Raw genomic sequence first — 21,736 nt, 5'->3', positions numbered from 1 at the left:
GCTATTTTTTTCCTACTTTCCCTCTTCTATTTTTTCAATCTTGTAGTGATAAACTAATGAGAATGTATGGACATTATACAGAAATTCTGATAGTCTTTGTATGCTGTGCATCTGTTTTTCTCAAGCTGGGGACGTTGGAAAGATATTCTGACTCATGGCCGGTTTAAATGGCATCTCAATGAAAAGGATATGGAGATGATCTGCCGAGCACTGCTGGTCTACTGTGTTAGACATTATAAGGGAGATGAGAAAATTAAGAGTTTTATTTGGGATTTGATCACTCCAACAAAGGATGGGCAGAACCAAGCCCTACAGAACCATTCAGGTACCAGAAATGAATTTTGTTGTGTTCTAAGCTTATTTCTTTAAGTTACCTAAAAAAATAATAAAAATTGATTAATCTCATTAGTGAATTATACTTTTCTGAAAGATGAGACCTTCAATTGGAGAATTTTTAATTGGAGAATTTCAGATTTTGTTAATCTTGAACTTGTCCATCTAATAATTTTTTCAAGCTGAACTGCTTCTTTATAAAGTTCAAAATGTACATTCTGTATTTACTTCTTTAACATTTATTATTACATTTGACATTTATCTGCAACAACAAATATGTTCAGATAAAATGGCTTCTTATACCATCAAAATGAATTTGATGCCTGTTCTATACTAAACACTTTAAATAATTTTCTATAGTAAGGTAAGAAATGGAAGAAAGATGAAAAGAGGTAAAAGCGGGAAGGTTACAAATGATTATAATACCTGAACTCCCATAAGATTCAGACAATGAAGTAGAATAAACAATAAACACAATAAACATATCATCCTGAAGCACTCAAAGATATCTTTTCAATTTTTTATTTTTATTCGCAGCTTGTTAGATTTATATCATATTTTTTCCTCTAGGAACTCAAGCCTACTTTTATGATAATTTCCCAATGCTTTATTCCCATAACAGTTCTGTTAGATGGGCTGGGATGAGAAATACTATCTTTGAAGTCACCCAGTGAGTATCCATGCCTGAAGATAAGACTGGGTCACCTCATTCTATTCCAGCAATCTGACTGTTCTATAACATTACTCTGTGGGTTGATAGAGTTTTATTAGTAACATATAGATGTGTATACCAGATGGAGTTTTAAGATGATTAGATCAGTTATTTTAATTCCTTTCCTCTTTTTGTTATGGTACCTTAACCACTGTATGCTTAGTGTCAAATCCCCAAATCAATATAGTTAATTTATTGATTACTGCTATTTCTTCCCATTCCTGAAATAGTAAAAATGGTTTAGGAAATAGCATTATTCCTTTCTTCCCTTGATATCAAGAAGGATGTAGAATTCTGGAATCAATATCAGGCCCTGTGATGGACTGAATGTAGGCTAACAATTGGTTTTTGTTTGTTCCCTCTGCTTATTTCTGTTTGATGGTGACTTCATTGCACATGCATAATTCTCTTCTGACATTCATATTTCCAGGCTATTTGGGGAATTTGGCTTCATATTCTGTAATCTGGAGGTTAATTGTTTTTTTGGAGAAGAATTCCTTGGTTTCCCCCCCCCCCCTTTGGCTTAGTTTTCCTTGTACATAGACATGAATGTACAATTATTTTATTTTTTTATTTTTTTTAATTAGCCAATTGAAAAACATTGTTGTATTTTAGTGTTTTAATTTGGGTGTTCAAATCCCTATCAGTGGCTCACAGCCAAGAAAGCCCAATTCTCACAGAGTCTAATTAATTAGGTTGATGACAAGAAGAAAGCAGTTACATTACAGATCTTAGAAACTGAATATGGATAATTTAGGTATCATTTATTAATGACTACAATAAGGTGGGGTCTTCTAGATCCCTTTGATTCTCTTTGCAACTATCTCTTGACTCAAGAGGGAGGTTGCTATTCATTTAGATTAGAATGTTTGAAAGAAAAATATATGTTTTGTTCTGCAGTATTTTGCCTCAGAGGATCCAAAGGCATCTATAACAGTGCTTGGGCACTGAAACTCATTTGCTTCAGAACCATTAATTGTGCAGTTTGTATCTGACCTTGAAGACCATTTGGTCATCTATATAGCCTTACATGGTACAGAGCCTGGACATCTGTGGGACTGCCTTCTCCAGTTGTTTCTGCCTTTTCTGTAAGTTTAGGCAGGATAAGCATGTTCCTTTTTGATCAATACAACTATAGCAGCGGTATAGTTGGCCCGTGGGCCAGATGCATCATAGCGAAACGCGCCCACCCCATTGCCAGCAATGGCAAAAAAAGTCACGATACATCGCGACACATCACATGATGTTGCGATTTTGACACCCCTGAACTATAGTATGGTTTCTCTATTCTCCTCCATGGTGCAATCATTTTTTATTGCTGTTGTTTGTAATTCTTTATATGCTGCTGAGTTGTTGGCAACTTTATGGGCTAAGAAATCAAGTCAAAGGAACAGTACCTTTCTGGAATACCTGAGATAATTAGGAGAGGAGACACTTTTTACAGTAGTTCTCTTCCATTTTAAATTGTCAGTTCCAGTTGGTTGGGGAGGAGAGATCAAGCCATTGGAGCTACATTATGGGGTGCCACAGGGCTTGGTTATCTCCCCCCCCTTGTAGGTTTATCATTTACATATAGCCATTGAGGGAAGTCATCTGTCAATATGATATGCTGATGATATTCAGCTATACACCCCCACCCTTGGCTATGCAGAAGATAGCAGTGGAGATTTTGTTCCAGTACCTAAGCCTATCATGATTTGGCCAGGGAGAAACAGGCTTAGGCTGAACCATAATATAACTATAGTATAAATTCATACATCAGTCTGGAGAAAATTAATATCTTGCTATGGTCAGGGGTGCATTTTTCTTGGCAGAACTGGTTTGCAGTCTGTGGACCTCTTTGACTCACATCACCTGTTTAGAGTAGCAAGTAGAGACTTTGGCCAGTGCACCAGTTTTGACTATTCCTAGAAAGGGGGGCTTTACTGATAATCAGTTATGCCCTTATCATTTCATGTGTGGACTATTGTAACTAACTGGACATGAGTCTGCCCGATTGCAAATGGAAACCGATTCAAAATGTAATTTGGGGAATCCTAGGTTTCCTTTTGTGACACCTCTACTATAGGAGTTGATTGGCTGCCAGTTAGCATCCGGTACAATTAAAGTTGGTAGTTGTTGCCTTTAATGTTCTATATGGCTTGAGGCCTAGGTATTTCTGAGACTGCCTGATCCAGGTGGAATCTGCCCATCCAGTGAGATTGGGAAGAAAAAGTAAATTGATCCTGCCTCTGAAGGAATATGGCCATGATGGACTCTGTGGTCAAGATTTCCCATCCTCTGAAACAGCCTTTTCCCAACATAAGGTCAGATCCTTCCCGATTAAGTTTCCATAAAGCAGTTAAGAACTGGCTTTCCAAGAAGTCATTTGGGGGCAGAATGAAAGGATGATTCTGCCTCTGAGGATCTTGATTGGCACTGTTGATTGATTTGAGAGTGGGGTAATGATTGCTTTTCATTACTTTTGGCTTTCCTTGTATTGTTTTTAATTTTCTGATTGGAGCAGCATAGAAGCCTGAGTAAATATTGTTGCTAAAGTAAAAGGATTCTGTCAATGAAATCCTTGGAGAATCTGTGTCTGAATTCAGTATGAGTGGGGCAGGGAGGTATATGTGTGTTTACATACATATAATTACTGATAAAAAAGCAATACAGTTTAATGCAGTTTTTCTGCAGTCATTTTTATTTTATTTTATATCCCTTGTCTTTCTGATGAGCTACGTGTTCATAATTTGAAGTTAGCAAACAGGAATTCTGATCAATCTTTGTGATACTAAATTAACTTTTTGGAAACTAACTGTATAATGCGTGGTCTACAAGTAACCCAGGAACTTTGCTATACTTATATGCCACTCCAACTACCAGATGTGGGCAAGAATGGTATATTTTTCCAATCCCAGGTTCTGTTTAAATAATTGTCTGGAATGGACAATGAAGAGAAGAATGTGTTTTCTTTGTGCTCTGCCAGTTCCATTTACATCTGAACTATTTTTTCTGTTTTGATTTTCTATTATATATTCACATCCTGATTCAGCAGTGTTGCTCATATGTTTTCTCTTGCCTGTTGCAGGATTATCAGCTCCAGTGCCAAGAGGAAGGAAGGGGAAGAAAACCAAGAATCAAATGCTCCTGCCTGAGATTAAGAATGCAGACTGGCTTACTACTTGCAATCCTGAAATCATCCTACATGATGATAGCTACAAAAAGCATCTGAAACAACACTGCAATAAGTGAGCAAATGAAAGCATTAAGGCGGTGCTGTCATACTTCTGGAACACTTATCTGATTTTCAGTTCTAAATTCTGAGCCAGTGTTAAAACTTATAAGTGGCTCATGAATTTGTGCTTGTATTTAAAATGTATTCCTTGAGATAGATCCATGGAAATTGGCTAACAAGCTATAGAGAGTAGAAGGCAAAATGTTTCATTGATATTGCTGTTTTTCACACATGTTCTTTTCCAGGGAAACAATCCATGCATTTATGACCAATACAAATTGGTTAAGGTTTGGGGCAAGGCTTTCCTATCCCCATCTCCAATTTAATTTTCTCTGTTTCTCTAATAATTAAAAGGCATGTTTACATGGAACAAATATTGTGAAACCCTTGTAAATATTTCTAAGATTTTTATGATGCTCTTTGAGCCATTTTGCCATTTGAAAAATCTAGGAATTTCTTTTGTATCCAGAAGATATGGTACGAGTCTGCAATCTCCTATGTCCCAAATATAATTAAGCTGCAGTGACATCTGCAGCAAACCACAGTGATGCTAAAATAATACCGTAGAAAGAATGATGTCACGCACAAGTTGCCATTAAGTACTTGCATGTTAACAGCTGATATAAGTACTATAAATTGCCCCTCATAGAGCAAGTGGGAGGGCACTAAGTAGATATTAAGAGATGTTAATAAGAACCATCCTTTTTATAGGCTTTCTGGATCATATTATTCTTTATTTCATTGCTTATAGTATCTAGTTCCTTATCTCATGTATAATTTTAAAATCTTTTTATTCACACATATTGGGTGGAATGGCCATATTTAGATTATCTACTGATATTGGCTGGTTTACTTACTTGCCTATTATTTAACACTGCCCAGTAATCTTAACAGTCAGTTGGATTTGTATAGTAATGAATTTCATGTACAAGTGAGCTATCTGTTACTCATTACTTCTTATTCACCAATATTAGCTTTTGAAAGCTTCTTTTCTAGAAGAATAGCATTTGTCCCCACGGTGCCAACTTTGAATGGCATAATAGCAGTTCCCATTGCCAACAAACAAGGCTAAATACATCCTGTAAACTTAAAATGGAAACCATGTTGAAACTCAGGTTTACTGTCCAAGTTACCTTCTGGTCTGCTTTTCCTTTTGGCAGAGTGCTGTTGAGAGTACGGATGCTCTATTACTTGAAAGCTGAAGTGCTTGGGGAGGCAGCTGATAAAGCCTTTGAAGGAACCCCTGCCAAGTATGTTACATTAGCCTTCTGGAGTTTTGCTTTATAATCTGTTGTGTTTTAGTCACAATATTGGAAGTATAGACACCATGTGCTTGGACTACATTCTTGCACGTGCATCAGTTTTACACTTAGCAGGGAATTGTAGGACTCTGAATGAATATATATTCATATTGTAAATATCCATGCATGCAGTCTAGTGTTTGTCTCAGTTTATATCTTATATAAATTGTAATTGTTTAATTGCGATGTTTCAGGTTCAGACATTACTAAGTGTTAAATAATGATTTCCAACTACAGTGATGGATTAAGATAACAAACCACATTAAAATATAGCATGACATACGAATCCAGTCTTTTTTAGCAGAGCAAACAACACTGAACAAAATTATCTTGGAAGTAGTACTGCCCTGAAATTTGCAAAAATACTACAATAGTACTGTAATGAACAGTATTAATTAAATTTTATCTATTACCAAAGCATTCCAATAGTATAACAAAAAAGTTAACTGAACCAAATATAAACAAATCTGATTTACATCTATTGATTTTCTTTTGAGTGAGAACTGCCTCTTTCATAGTGTAGCTTTAGGTAAACACACCAGATTGGTATATGAAAAAGTGCTGAAATTCTGTTGATTCCAATATGACTGGTAGAATGCTACTAGAGGGAAAGTTTAAGTTTAAGTTTTATTTAATTTGTATACCGCCCTTCTCCCTAGGGACTCAGGGCGGTTCACAGGGCATATATAAATAACAATACAAAAGTTAAAAAAGATTAAATCAATGCCCAGTTAAAAACAATAATACAATTCTAAAACAGCAATTTAAAACCCAAATCCCCCGTCAGGCCAGACCAGCTAATTCAAATAAATGGGTCTTCAGGCCATGACGGAAAGTTCGGAGGTCTGATGCCATCCGGAGCTCCACCGGCAGTTGATTCCATAATGCCGGAGCGCCCACAGAAAAGGCTCTCCCCCTGGGGGCCGCCAGTCGGCATTCCCTGACCGGAGGCACCCTGAGGAGGCCCTCTCTGTGGGAACGCACAGGGCGGAGGGGAGTTGACGCCGGCAGCAGGTGGTCCCCGAGGTAACCCGGACCCATGCCATGTAAGGACTTAAAGATCATAACCAAGACCTTGAACCTCACCCGGAAGACAACTGGTAACCAATGCAGCTCGCGGAGCAAAGGTGTAACATGGGAGTACCGGGAAACTCCCAAGACAACTCTCGCGGCCGCATTCTGTACCAGTTGGAGCCTCCGAGTGGTCTTCAAGGGAAGCCCCATGTAGAGAGCATTACAGTAGTCAAGGCGAGAGGTCACGAGCGCATGAGTGACCGTGCACAGGGCATCCCGGTCCAGATAGGGCCGCAACTGGCGCACCAGGCGAACCTGGGCAAAAGCCCCCCTAGTCATGGCCGCTATATGATCTTCCAGGGTGAGCCGTGAATCTAGGAGGACTCCCAAGTTGCGAGCCCTATCCACGGGGGGTAAGAGCTCACCCCCCATAGAAAGAGATGGAACATTTTGAATGTCCCGGGATGCCGGAATGCACAGCCACTCAGTCTTGTCAGGGTTGAGTTGAAGTCTGTTCCTCCCCATCCAGACCTGAACCGCCTCCAGGCAACGGGACATCACAGCGAGGGCATCACTGGGGTGGTTTGGGGTCGAAAAGAAAAGTTGGGTATCATCGGCATATTGATGATACCCAACTCCAAAACCACGAATGATCTCACCCAGCGGTTTCATGTAGATGTTGAACAGGAGAGGCGAGAGAACCGACCCCTGAGGAACTCCACAAACGAGAGACCTAGGGGCCGATCTCTGCCCCCCTGCCAACACCGACTGCGAACGTCCCAGGAGATAGGAGGAGAACCACTGAAGAACTGTGCCTCCCACTCCCAATCCCCTGAGACGCCGCAGCAAGATACCATGGTCGATGGTATCGAAAGCCGCCGAGAGGTCTAATAGGACTAGGACAGAGGAATATCCCCTGTCCCGAGCCCTCCAGAGATCATTCACCAGAGCGACCAATGCCGTCTCCGTGCTGTACCCGGGCCTGAAACCCGATTGGTAGGGGTCCAGATAATCCGCTTCATCCAGGACCAGAGGGAGCTGATGCGCCACCACACTCTCAACAACCTTCGCAAGAAAGCGAAGGTTGGAGACAGGACGAAAGTTGTTCAAAACAGCTGGGTCCAAGGCAGGCTTCTTGAGGAGAGGTCTCACCACCGCCTCCTTCAAGACGGTGGGGAAATAACCCTCACTCAAGGAAGCAGATATAACCGCCTGGAGCCAGCCTCGTGTCCTCTCCCTAGCTGCATAGACCAGCCAGGAAGGGCACGGGTCCAACAAACATGTGGAGGAGCTCAGCCTCCCCATAATCCTGTCCACTTCATCAGGGGTCACAGAGTCAAACTCTTCCCAGATAACGTTGACAAGACCGCCCGTGTCCTGATCGCCCGACTCTGCCCAGTTGGAGTCCAAACCGGTCCGAATCCGAGCGATTTTATCCGACAGATGTTGGCTAAATTCCTCGGCACGACCCTGCAAGGGGTCCTCCCTCACCTCCTGATTAAGAAGTGAGCGAGTTACCCTAAACAGGGCGGCCGGGCGATTATCTGCGGACGCGATGAGGGTGGAGAAGTAATTACACCTCGCCACCCTCATCGCTGCGAGATAAGACCTAATATAGGTTCTTAACCGCAACCGGTCGGGTTCGGATCGGCTAGACCTCCAACAGCTCTCTAGGCCCCGTTTCCGACGCTTCATCTCCCGGAGCTCCGCGGAGAACCATGGAGCTCGCTGGGATCTGCGCCGGGTCAGGGGCCGCAAGGGTACAACCCGGTCAAGTGCCTCAGTGGCTGCCCTTTCCCAGGCTTCCACTAAGGCATCCGCCGAGCTGTGAGCAATGGAGGCAGGTGGGTACCCCAGCGCCGCTTGGAATCTATCAGGATCCATTAAGCGTCTGGGGCGGTACCATCTAATTGGTTCCGTGTCCCCACGGCGGGGTGTGGCAAAACGGAAGACCAGCCGCAGGAGATGATGATCGGTCCATGACAGGGGCATAATAAATGGAGAGCCCCCACCAAGATCATCCAACCACCGTCTAGATAAAAAAATCAGGTCAAGGGTGTGGCCTCCCTCATGAGTTGGCTCTGAAATTACTTGCGTCAGGTCCATGGCCGTCATGGAAGCCATGAACTCCCGAGCTAGCTCAGATGAACCTCCCAGGGATGGTAGATTGAAGTCTCCCAAAACTATAAGTTTTGATTTAAAAAAAACTATAAGTTTTGATTTAAAAAAACCCAGCACCATCAACTAAAGCATCCTCTCTGAAATAAGTGGGTTTACAGATATTTATTTTACTTATTTATTATTTTATTCATTAAAATTGTTTGCCACCCATTTGTTGCAAAGCGACTGGGTGGCTTACAACATCAAAGTAAAGCCATAAATATACTGTATATAGACAAATGTGTAAAATCACAATACAAGTATAATAAAATACAAATTATAACTTAAAACTAAAAGATGTAGAGGAAAGGAATAAAATGTAGGGGGAGCAAGGGGGGGAGTTGCTATTAATTGATCAACCACCTCCAATGTGATACTCCCCCATTGGGGCTTCAAGCCAACTGGCAGAGTCTTCTCTGATTTTTTTGAAAAGTCAAGAGTGGGAGCCAATCTCACTTAAGGGGGCAAGATGTTCGAAAGGGCTGGAGCTGCAGCAGAGTAGACTTTTCTCCTGATCCCCCTCAGACAGAATTTCTTGACTGATGGGATCCGCAGCATGCCTTCTCTGCCGGCATAGGTGGGGCGGCCTGTCCCATAGGGGTGAGATGGTTCCTCAAGTATGATTGAGATAGGACAATTCTGTGCAGTTCTTTAAAACATCTGTGACTTCTCCCCAAATTTTGCAGTTGACATCAATGAGAAGAGTTACCGCTATTTTAAAGAGTTGTAGGTAGATACGCTTTGACGTACCTTTTAGAATCTAATTTGAAATGATGCCATATAGTCCATTTTGAGTGTGCTTAGAAAAACACCCAGACTTTAAAACAGACTTTAGAAGTCAAACGCTAGAGTAATGAATAATTATCAGACCTGGTAATGCTGTAGAAATTTTTACAGTAGTTTCATATCATTCGTTTACCCAGAGTTTCATCGTCCTTTTTAAACATTCTTTAAGGTAAACCTTTTAGAAAAGTAATTTAAACATGTGCCCAGACCTGTATATGACTGTTGAAATATGCTTTGTTCTTTGCAGAGATTTAGATGTCTTGCTGCCGGACATTGACTATGTGGAGATTCCTGTGGACTGGTGGAATGCTGATGCAGATAAATCCCTCCTCATTGGAGTTTTTAAACATGGTATTTCCTTTTATGTGGGATGGACCTTTTGTAGACATTCCTCTTGTATAAAATGTTTTGGAGGAAATGTTTTGTTACTGGTACAACTGCAGCACCCCTTCCTGCCACCTCTCTTTTCAGGCTTCCATGAAAGCCTAAAAAAAGACATGCCAGTTTTAAGAGTTGTGCTGCTCATGCACACCAGTATATATATTAGATGCCTAAATAAGGAGCAAATTCTTTTCTGAGGGAACTCCAATCTTCTGAACACCTACTGGTGAATTGGCTTCATTAAATTTGTTGGATCTCTGAGGAAACATGAACAGTAGGATGCTGCACCTCCTGTAAAATTTGACCAAAGTAAAGTAATAATATGTGATTATATATATTATATATTCAGATTGTGAAAAAGAATGTGTGAGTGATGCATTACATAGATTGTAATTTAACTGAAGTACAAAGTAGTCCTCATTTAATGTCCATTTGTTCACAACCATCTAGAATTATGATGGTGGCGAACTAAGGGACTTATGACTGGCTGTTCTGCCTGTTGCAGCTCCTTGAACAAAATTTGGGCCAAATTCTCCCTCCCCTTTATGAGTGCCTTTTTTGGCCCCTTGCTTATCTGCTGCTGCCAATTGCTATGCCACCTGGCTCTGCCTACTACCACTGTGCCCACTGGCAAAGCAGTACTATACTGTCCAGGGCCTTCTATTGCACTGCTTGCTTTCATGTTACCTTTTTCCTTCTACTTGGGTCTTTCTTTTATGCTGCACCATCAGGGCCTTCATTCAGTGGTGGGATTCAGTCGGTTCGCACCACTTCGGCAGAGCCGGTAGCTAATTTTTTGTTGCCCAGGACCAGAATGGACTTCCGGAAGCAGCATCCACACAGAGAACTGGTTGTCCACATATTTGAATCCCACCACTGCCTTCATTCAACGCTGGTGCAAAACAAGGACTCTTGTAGCTAGGGCCTTCTTTCACATACCAGGCTTCTTTTGTGAATGAAGGCCTAGGAGGGGTATGAATGTAGGCCCTGGCTGGTGTGCAAATGGAGTTCCTGGGTGTGGCATAAATAGAGACCCTGGATGGGGTGCAAGAGAAGCCCCGACTGCACCAGGGCTAACGAAGGTCCCAGCTGGTGAAGCAGTGGTGTGTGGTTTGACAGGTATGGTGGTGGGCAGGTCTGGGTATTGGGAACAGGTGGTGGCCATGGGTATGTGGTTAGCAAAAAGGACCTAGATGGGGCAGGGAGTTCAAGAGGAAGCAATCAGTTTTCTCACTGAGGCTCAGGATTGGGAGGAGCCAACCGTGGAATGGATTGGATTGGGATGGATCTTTGTCTAATGAACAGTGATGAGATTCAGTGAATAATGGCAACCAAAACTACTAAGTGACGTGGTCACGTGACATTTACTTGAATTTGTGCTTTATGACCACATGTTTAGGGATGGAAATCCCAGTCCCAATTACTGTCGCTAACCAAGAACTACCTCTACATGTCTCTGCATCTCAAAAATATTTTGAAATACAATATTTTATATATTTTCGGCCATACATGGCTGAATTATGCTAAACACTTCATATTTGAAATGCTCTTTGATTTCCTTAGGTTTTTGAGATTCACATATACTGTACAATCAGAAATGGCACTGAATCCTATAAAGCAGGCATGTCAAACTCGCGACATCACATGACATCGTGCGATGTATCACGACTTTTTCCCCATTGCCAGCAATGCGGTTTCAGGACGTGTTCGGCCCGTGGGCCGACAGTTTGACATGCCTGGTATAAAGGGTCTAGCCATTCTGCTGTTACTTGCTGTTTATGTGGTTGCTAAGGGAGAAGTGGTATGGCTTTAAGTCGTTCTTTGGATAATACTGAACTGTTTTAATTATTTTATTAGGTTATGAACGGTACAATGCAATGCGAGCTGATCCAGCTCTGTACTTCCTTGAGAAAGTGGGCATGCCAGATGAGAAACTATTGTGTGCAGAGCAGAATGTCACTGATGGAGTACAGGATGCTCCAGAACGGTAAGTCAGATTGGGCAGGCAGAACTGTCAGAGGAATAGAATTGCCTGTGAGTTTGTACTTCTAAAACAGTTAGTGCACAAGGGTATGTACAAAACACAAAATGTTTTGTCTTGAATCCAAAACAACTACATTGTGTTTCAAACCCTTTTGAGTGGTCTGTGGTTCATCAGCACAAGAACCTGGAACAGTTTGGTTGTTCTGGGTTTGAAATGAAACTAAATCTAGGCAAGTCTTATGGCACAAGTCAAGCAAGATTAGTGTGCTTCCCACCCCGCACCCCATGGCTTGGACCCATCAATCTTCCCAGTGCTTTACTTTTCCTATCTGGCTGTAGTTGGCACCATCACCAGTGATCTTTTCATAGATAATTCGTACTGACTCAAATTTTGACATATGAGTTGCATATGTATATCTAATTGCACTAGTAATATGTTTAAGGTGTTGTTAAGTATATAGTATTTCATTTTTTCAATCCTCTTGACAAAAAAGCAACTCTTGAAATACTGTTTGAAGTCAGTTATAGTAAAATTTCCTTTACATCATTTTACCTGTTTTTCCATCTATTTACTTAGAGCTTTACATACACATGTAGAGTCATAATCTTTGAAAATTAAAGAGGAACAATTGTTAATGTTGCTGTCACATTAAGACTACAAAAACATTGGGATGGAATGAGTGCTGTGCTGTGTACAAGTTATGCAAATTTCTATATAAAGGAGTTGTATATGCATATGAGAAGTAAAAGAGCCAATGCTGTTATTGCTTCCGTGATATTTGCATTTGAAGAGCTTTTATCAGGATGACTTCGACTTGCAAAGTTTCTACTGATTAATTTCGTGTTGCGTTCTTTTCCTCAGAGGAAATACAGACAAAGAAGAGAGAAGTGCAGATAAACTTGCTGGAGTAGACAAAGAGGAGGTAAGTCTAAGGCAGCAAATGTATTTCTCACTCTACCTTCTTTTCTATTTTAAAGATGTTCTGCAACTTTAACAATGTGTATTCTGGATCATATTGAAGTTAAAATGTTTTCAGGCAGATTCGTAATGGTGCCTCTACCATATATGCAGTAGTGCAAGCCATATAGATTGGATTTCTTCCTATGTATTTTAAGAGGTGTAGCCAGTTTTCTCAGCTCTGCACTCCCTAAAGGTGTCATGATTGCACTTCCCAGATTTCCTACTAAGCATTTCTAATCTATAAATGAAGCATGTAGGGAACAGTTGCTGGAATTGGGTATGTGTAGTTTAACGAAGAGAAGGGTGACGGGTGACATGATAGCAGTGTTCCAATATCTTAGGGGCTGCCATAAAGAAGAGGGAGTCAAGCTATTCTCCAAAGCCCCTGAAGGCAGGACAAGAAGCAATGGAATGAAACTAATCAAGGAGAGAAGCAACCTAGAACTAAGGAGAAACTTCCTGACAGTTAGAACAATTAACCAGTGGAACAACCTGCCTCCAGAGGTGGTGAATGCTCCAACACTGGAGGTTTTTAAGAAGAGACTGGACAGCCATTTGCCTGAAATGGTATAGGGTTTCCTGCCTGAGCAGGGGGTTGGACTAGATGACCTCCAAGGTCCCTTCCTCCTCCTCCTCCTCCTCCTCCTCCTCCTCCTCCTCCTCCTCATTATTATTATTATTATTATTATTATTATTATTATTATTATTATTATTATTATTATTATTATTAAATAATGAATCAGTCCCTACTTAATTGCTTGTTTTGCATATTCAAATTTGTCCTAGGATCTAGTATTTAAATTGCATTTTATTGATAGTAGTTTGTCTTTCCATAGGAAATTTCTGATACTTGTGGTCCAGATCCTGAGAAGAAGGATGACAATGTGGCAGGTGAGGCTGTGCATATGAATATTTCTTGGAATAAAATTGTCTCAAATATTAGTTTGCTAGCCTTTTTAGTAACTATAGTTTATAAAAAGTTTACCATAGAAAACATAATTCAAATATTATGGAAAAAATCAGTAATATTGGAGACATATTGGAGACATTTTTCTCTAAATATTAGCTGCTTCTTCAAATGCTTTCATTTTTCTTTCCTTTGAATACTTAAAAAGCTTAGAACAGATGGTGTGGGAAAACCTTTGAAAGTGGTGTACAGCTGACTTCAGCTGGCTGTGTTAATAGATTGCAAAGTAGTTTTCTGTTTAATATCAAGCTTGCTTTATTCTATTTAAGCATGCCTAGCTGTGTGCATTTTTATCATGCATCTTCAGTTTTTGTTACTATTATTATCAAAGGTATGAGACTGAATAGAACAAAATAAACAAAATAATGGAATCATAGAGTTGTATGAAACATTCGTTTTAGGCCATCAAATCTAACCCCCAAGAGAAATCATCCACAAGAGGTGGCTGCCTAGTCCCTAGTGGACCATACCTAGCGAAGGAGAGTTGACCACCTCTTTGGACAATTGACTCCATTATGGAACACTTATAGTCAAGGAGGTTTGAACACTGAAGGACTCAAAAAGAGATGTGCATGCCTGTCACAATTACAGAACTAAGGATTAGTGTGATTTTGCCTTCAGGACATACTCAGCCATAAATAAAGGAAGCATATTTTAACTTGTGACAACTTAGCCAGTTAGTTATAGTTCTGTGTGTCAAGCAAATTCAGGAAATTGGGTTAATGGAGTAAACCAGAGTCCATATGAATAGGCTGGATCAGGCTATATATTCCAACATAGGTAAATGAATAGAGGATGTCAGTGGAAGGATTCTTCACGTGATATTAAATACTAATAACCTTGCTGATGTTTGAAGCCCAGGATGGCTCTGACCCAGACAAATTCAGCTGGCCTGTGTCATCTGCTCTCACAGCCAGACTTCGGCGTCTTGTCACTATCTATCAGCGCTGCAACCGCAAAGAACTGCCGTCTAGACCTGATGTTATTGGACCGTGTAACCATGGCTATTGGCTCCAAGAGGAAATGATTAGGCGAGCCAATGAAATGGACCCTATAAACAATGAAATACAGAAAAGGTAACAGAGTAAACTGTAAAAATCAGCCTTAAGCTTATTTGGATATTGCTAATTATGAATAACTGTTCTCTATTCTCTGGCTTGTCATTTTGATTGTAGTCATGCAGATACTACTGTACGATTAGATGTGCAGAATCATATTTTGACTTTAAATTCTGGTATAATGTAAAAAACAGTGTAGACTGCGCATGTTTTAATACACATATTCTAAATATGCTTGCTGTAATCAGTGTGATGTCACAGCAAATATTGGTAAATATTCTCCCAGTTTTGAACTTGCAAACATAGAATAGTCACTTGAACAGTTGGATGGCATTCTTTCCCATTTTCTTAGCTTCAAACTTAATGAAAGTCCAAAAAATACAGTCATGCTTAATATTTGTGAACCCATTTGAGTTTTCAATGTTTCTGCATAAATATGACCTAAAACACAATCTATTCCCCATCCTAATCCTAGAACTAGATAGCAAAAATCCAATTAAACAAATGAGTCAAAAGCATTACACTTGTTCAGTTATTTATCTAGGAAAATTTTATGTAGCAAAGTATGTGAACTTTAGCTTTCAATAACTGGTGTGGCCTCATTGAGCAATAACTGCAACTAAACATTTCTAATAACCGTTGATGAGCCCTATATGTTAATTTGGAGGAATTTTAGCCCATTCCTCCTTCCAAAACAGCAACTCAGCTACTTTGGTGGACTTTCTTGCAGAAATGTCTGCATCGGGTCCTTCCACAACCTTTTGCTAAAATTAAGGTCGGGACTTTGATCCAGCCATTCTAAAACATTAACTTTCTTTTGCTTTAACCATTCTTTGGTCATATAACTTATGTGTTTGGGATTATTGTCTTGCCGCATGACATTTTCCTATAGAATTTGCTAATACAGTTCAGAATTCATGGTTCCATCAATGAAAGCAAGCTCTCCAGGTCCAGAGGCAGCAAAGCAGGCCCAAATCATGATACTGCCGCTGCTGTGTTTTGCGGATGAGATAAGGATGTTGAATATAGTGTTTGCCTTTTGCCAAACACAATAGGTTTAATTCGAACCCAAAAGTTCCAGTTCATTCTCATCTGTACAAATGCATTCTTCTATCTTCTGGCTTATTCATGTAGTCTTTCACAAACTATAGTTGGGTAGCAATGTTCTTTTTGGAGAATAGTGACTTTTTCCTTGCAATCCTGCTATGCACAGTATTACTGTCCAGTGTTCTCCTGATACTATCCTAGGGTTCTTTGAGGCCTCTCAGAATATTTCATAGGAGTATTACTTTAAAATAGTACTCTTGGGGTGATCTTTCTTGGTTGACCACTCCTTGGGAAGATACCCATGGTGTTGAATTGTCTCCATTTGTATCTGTCTGACAGTGAAGTTGTGGACTCCAAAGTCTTTGGAAGCAGTTTGTAACTTTTCCAATCTGGTGAGCATCAACAAATATTTTCTGGAGATTCTCAGAAATCTCCTTTGTTCAACCATGATACATTTCTATATACCTGGGTTGTGAAGATCAGACTTTGAAAGTGATTTCCAACAACTTTGTTCTTTAAATAAGGCAGAACTTCTCACATTCACACCTGATTATCATCCCACTGATTGAAACATCTGACTTATTTTCTCCTTCTAATGAACTGATAATTCTAGAGGTTTCATTACTACTACACACAAATATATAGCTTTGGATCATTTCTCTTGATATAATGAACATATAATGTTTTCATTATTTGTTTAATTGGCTTCTCTTTATCTAATTCCAGGACTTGTGTGAAGAAAAGATCACATTTTATTATGCAGAAATATTGAAAATTCAAAAGGGTTCACAAACTTCTAAGCACTACTATATTTGGCATGGAAGGACCTAAATCATGTAGGCTGAAATCAGCTCTTCTTTGCTAGGCAGGATAAGCAAATTCTGTTGCACCATGCTGCAGTGGTATACAACAGTATATATTATGATTTTTTTCTAGGATTCCCTTCAGGAAGGAATATTATAAGAGTATTGAATACTGTTTCCTGAAGGTATTCTAAGGGTGTTCAGTCAGCAGCACCAAATGATAGGTTCTCCAGATAACAACAACAACAATAATGATAATAGTTGGAAGGGACCTTGGAGGTCATCTAGTACAAACCCCTGCTCAGGCAGGAAACCCTTTACCATTTCAGACAAATGGCTGTCCAATATCTTCTTAAAAACTTCCAGTGTTGGAGCATTCACCGCTTCTGGAGGGAGGTTGTTCCCTTGATTAAATGTTCTGTCAGGAAATTTCTCCTTAGTTCTAGGCTGCTTCTCTCTTTGGTTAGTTTCCATCCATTGTTTCTTGTCCTGCCTTGGAGAATAGCTTTGGAGAATAGCTTGACTCACTCTTCTTTTTGGCAACCCCTGAGATATTAGAACACTGCTATCATGTCCCCCCTCACCCTTCTCTTCGTTAAACTACACATACCCAATTCCAGCAACTGTTCTTTATATGTTTTAGCCTGCAGTCCCCTAATCATATTTGTACTCTTTCTAGAGTCTCAACATCTTTTTTACATCATGGTGACCGAAACTGGATGCAGTATTCCAAATTTGGCCTTACCAAGGCATTGTAAAGTGGTATTAATACTTCATGTGATCTTGATTCTATCCCTCTGTTAATGCAGCCTAGCACTGTGTTGGCTTTTTGGCAGCTGCAGCACACTGCTGGCTCATATGGAAGTAATTGTCCACTAGGACTCCAAGATCCCTCTCACAGTTACTACTACTTAGCAAGGTAGCATCTATACTGTATCTGTGCATTTGGTTTTTCTTGCCTAAATGTAGAACCTTACTTTTTTCACCATTGAATTTCATTTTGTTAGATAGTGCTCAATATTCAAGTCTGTCCAGATCCTCCTGTATCGTAAGCCTATTTTCTGGAGTGTTGGCTATTCCTGTCAGCTTGGTGTTGTTTGCAAATTTGATGAGTTCCCCATCTATCCCTTCATCCAAATCATTGATGAAGATGTTGAAGAGCACTGGGCCCAGAACAGTCCTGGGCACCCCACTACACACTTCCCTCCATATAGATGCAGTTCCATTCAGGACCACGCAATGAGTATGGCCTGTCAGCCAGCTACGAATCCATCAGGAGGTGATGCTGTCTAACCCACATTTTTCTATCTCATTAAGTAATAGGTTGTGGTCTACTTTATCAAACGCCTTACAGCATTCCTCTGGTACACCAATTCTGTCACTTGGTCAAAGAATGCAATAAGATTTGTCTGGCATGATCTGTTTTTGAAACCCATGTTGGCTTTTGGTAATGACTTTGTTTGCCTCTAGGTGTTCACTGATTCATTGTTTGATTATCTTTTCTAGAATCTTCCCAGGTATTGAGGTCAGGCTGATAGGTGTGTAGTTTCTGGGATCCATTTTCCCCCCTTTTTTGAAGATGGGAACAACATCAGCTCTTTTCCAATCCTCTGGTAGTTCCTCAGTGCTCCAGGATCTTTGAAAGATATAGTTCAGTGATTCTGCCAGTTCCTTGAGAACCTTGGGGTATATTCCATCTGGTCCTGGTGATTTGAACTCGTCTAGGGTGGACAGGTGATCACTTACCATTTTCTTGCATATCTTAACTTGTGTTTCTAATCTGTTTTTTTACGGTACTGTTTTTGATAGGTTGGACTGTTTTTTCCCTTTGTGTAAAGACGGATGCAAAAAAATGAGTTAAGTAGTTCTGTTTTCTCCCTATTGCTTGTCACCTTCTTGCCACTTTCTCCCTCTAATGGATCATTCATTTCCTTAACTTTTTTCTTGTTTTTTACATATAAAGAAGCTTTTTTGTTGTTGTTATTTTTGACTTTTGTCTCAAGCCTTAGTTCATTTTGAGCCTTAGCTTTTCCTCACTTCATCTTTGCAGGCTCAGGCTATTTGCTTATATTCTGCCTTAGTTATGTGCCCCTCTTTCCACTTTTTATACTTGTCTTTTTTATCTTTCAATTTATCAGAGAGTTCTTTATGCAGCTATGCTGGTTTCTTTTGAGAGCTGTTATTTTTCTTCTTTCTTGGTATTGTGCTAGACTGGGCTTTTATAATCTCACTTTTCAAAATTTCCCAAGTCTGTTGAGTTGTTTGCTCCTTGAGGATTTTCATCCATGGAATCCTTCACAAGTTCTCTCTAAGTTTATTGAAATTAGCTCTCTTAAAGTGCATGACTCTAGTTTGCTTGTGCTTGAATAATGTTGAATTCAAATATTGCATGATCACTCCTCCCCCAAGGTTCCTGTGGCTTCAATACCTTCTATCATTTCATCTCTGTTAGTGAGAATTAGGTCCAATATGGCTGATCCCCTAGTTTCCTTCTCTACTTTTTGGTAGACAAAGTTGTCTGCTAGGTTTATCAGGAATCTATTTGATCTACCACTTGGTGCAGAGTTTGTCTCCCAATTGATGTCAGGTTAAGTAAAGTCCCCTATTACTATTGTGATGTGTTTCCTATATACCTTAGTTAGCTGACTAGCAAAAAGTTCATCTATTTCCTCTGTTTGGTTGGGTGGCCTACAGTATACACCTATGGCAATGTCATTTTATATTGACCCACATGCATTCGAGACTGTTTTCATAATTGTTGTGCTCTATTTCTGTAGAGATGTAGGTATTTCTTATATAGAGAGCAACTCCACCTTCTCTTTTATTTGGTCTGTTTCTTTTAAATAATTTAAATCCCTTTAGTTGTGTGTTCCATTTGTGGGTTTCATCCCACCAAGTTTCCGTAATGGCAACAATCTCATATCTGCCCTCATTTATCTGAATTTCTACTTCGCCCTGTTTATTGCTCATACTCTGTGCATTGGTGTATAGACATTTGAGTCCTTTATGACTGACCCTGTGTTTACTTTCTACGTAACCTGTGTGGTGCCTGAGTTCCACTATTTTCTTACCACCTGTTTGATTAGTGCACTTGGTATGGCACTCACTATTAAAAGCTTGACTTTGTTTGACAGCAAGGCTGATATTCTTATCCACACACACATCTATGTTACATGCACTGATAACCCTATAATTTTTAGATTGCTGGGGATAGGAATGTTCTGTGTCAATTAACTCACTATCCCTATTGTTCAGTTTAAATATTTCTTCAGAAAATCTGTGAATTTATTGCCAAGTAACTCAGTCCCTTTCTTTGATGGATGCAAACCATCTCTTTTGTACACTTTTTCATTGGACCAGCTGCAGACATTGTGATTAATGTAACCAAAGCCTTCCCATTTACACCACTCCTTTAGCTACATATTGAATTCTGCTATACACTGGCCTTTTCCATTTTGTTCCTTATACACTGGTAAAACCTCTGAAAAAGTAAGCCTACAGCCTATAGCATTGTCTTGTAGTAATACAGTGAATCTTTTCAGAAGACACATATCTTAAAGATGAATTTGAAAAGAAGCTATAGGAATGTCAGAACCAAATGAGATTGTTATTTTACACTAGTTGCCACAATGACTGCTGCCTGTTTCGTTTTGTCCTTCAGTAATGTATTGCCTCCTTTGTCCTTGGAAAGGGGGATGAGGCACAAAGAGATATTTCTGCACACAAATGGTTTTATAGAATAGGTATAAGATGCTTTTCTGATTAATATTTAAGGAAGAAACCTGGTATTTAGGTTTTAATAAACCTGGGATTATACTGAGAAACTGCCCTATGGATTGTGATAGGGTGTGTCCCTCATAATTGCTAGTACTGAGCTGTTTTCATAATCAAAATTAATTCCAAACTGCAAACATGGAAGAATTTCTGGGAGTATGATGGTATAAAAATATAATAAATACTGTAATAATAATTAAATCATTGGGATGAAAATGCAATTTTGATGTATTTATTTGTATTCCTCATGCATTCTTCAGATGGACCAGAAGAGAGCAAGCAGATTTCTATCGTACTGTTTCCTCATTTGGGGTCATTTATGAACCAGAAAAGAAAGTCTTTGATTGGACTCAATTCCGATCCATTTCGCGTTTGGAGAAGAAAACTGATGAAAGTTTAGAAAAATATTTCTATAACTTTGTTGCTATGTGTAAAAATGTCTGTCGGTTGCCCCACTGGAAAGATGATGGTGAGTAAGAAACATTCAGGGGTTGCTGTTGAGCATTTCCTACTTAAGATTTCTTCCATTCCATTCTTTATACCCTTATAATTATCATGGCTTCTGAGTATCTTTAGTCTTCAAAGTGTTTCTCTTTTTTTGCTGTAAAAATGTTTTCCATCTATTTCAAGGATTCCAATGTAGTTTCATCTTCAGATAGAAAGCTATGAAATCTAAGTAGAACATTTATCACTGAGAGGCATTGTAATGACCAAGGAGGTTCAGGCCTACTCTCAGTCAAGGAAATTCACCTCTGGAGTGGTCACTTTTTCTCAATATAACTTGCTTCACAGGGCTGTTGTTGTGGAGATAAAATTAAGGGGAGATCTCCAGGTATAGTGCTCCTAGAAAAGTGATATAACTATCAATTATCTGAAAGCTTTTATTTATATATAGGGGCTTGAGTAATTTCACATGGCAAAACTATTCAAAAATAATGCATAACAGATGTAGTCCTCTCTTTGTCTAGGTTAGTGTGAATGTAATGGCCCCAATATACACATAGCTGCTATCCCAGGTTGTAAGCCATCTTCCTTTTTCTGAACATTTTTTCCTCACTGTCATCTTATGCATTAGTTTTGAACACTAGAGTCATTATCAATTACTAGATATCCTGACACAGAAAAATTATTTCACTTTGATTTAATTTAAAACTATTCTGCTATAGCATCTCTCTCTCTCTCTTTCTCCCTCTCCTCCTCCCCATCCCTCTCCCTCCCTCCCTATATTTTGGTTTTATC

General features: G+C 39.7%; 1 protein-coding gene across 3 annotated transcripts in view; it reads left to right on the top strand.

The window, feature by feature from the left end:
• Positions 1 to 21,736, top strand: part of CHD6 (chromodomain helicase DNA binding protein 6) — a 148,825-nt gene that overhangs the window by 108,869 nt on the left and 18,220 nt on the right. For all 3 annotated transcript variants that reach the window (XM_081325197.1, XM_081325198.1, XM_081325199.1), the window contains 9 exons: positions 126 to 325; positions 4,116 to 4,275; positions 5,423 to 5,512; positions 9,771 to 9,874; positions 11,762 to 11,891; positions 12,750 to 12,810; positions 13,685 to 13,739; positions 14,672 to 14,891; positions 20,758 to 20,966. In XM_081325197.1, the coding sequence (XP_081181323.1) occupies positions 126 to 325; positions 4,116 to 4,275; positions 5,423 to 5,512; positions 9,771 to 9,874; positions 11,762 to 11,891; positions 12,750 to 12,810; positions 13,685 to 13,739; positions 14,672 to 14,891; positions 20,758 to 20,966 (1,229 nt within the window). The remainder of the gene's footprint in view (positions 1 to 125; positions 326 to 4,115; positions 4,276 to 5,422; positions 5,513 to 9,770; positions 9,875 to 11,761; positions 11,892 to 12,749; positions 12,811 to 13,684; positions 13,740 to 14,671; positions 14,892 to 20,757; positions 20,967 to 21,736) is intronic.

This window comes from Vipera berus (genome assembly GCF_964194415.1).
Source record: "Vipera berus genome assembly, chromosome: 3".
NCBI classification, from domain to species: Eukaryota; Metazoa; Chordata; class Lepidosauria; order Squamata; family Viperidae; genus Vipera; species Vipera berus.
This window is presented reverse-complemented; position numbering and strand designations above follow the sequence as displayed.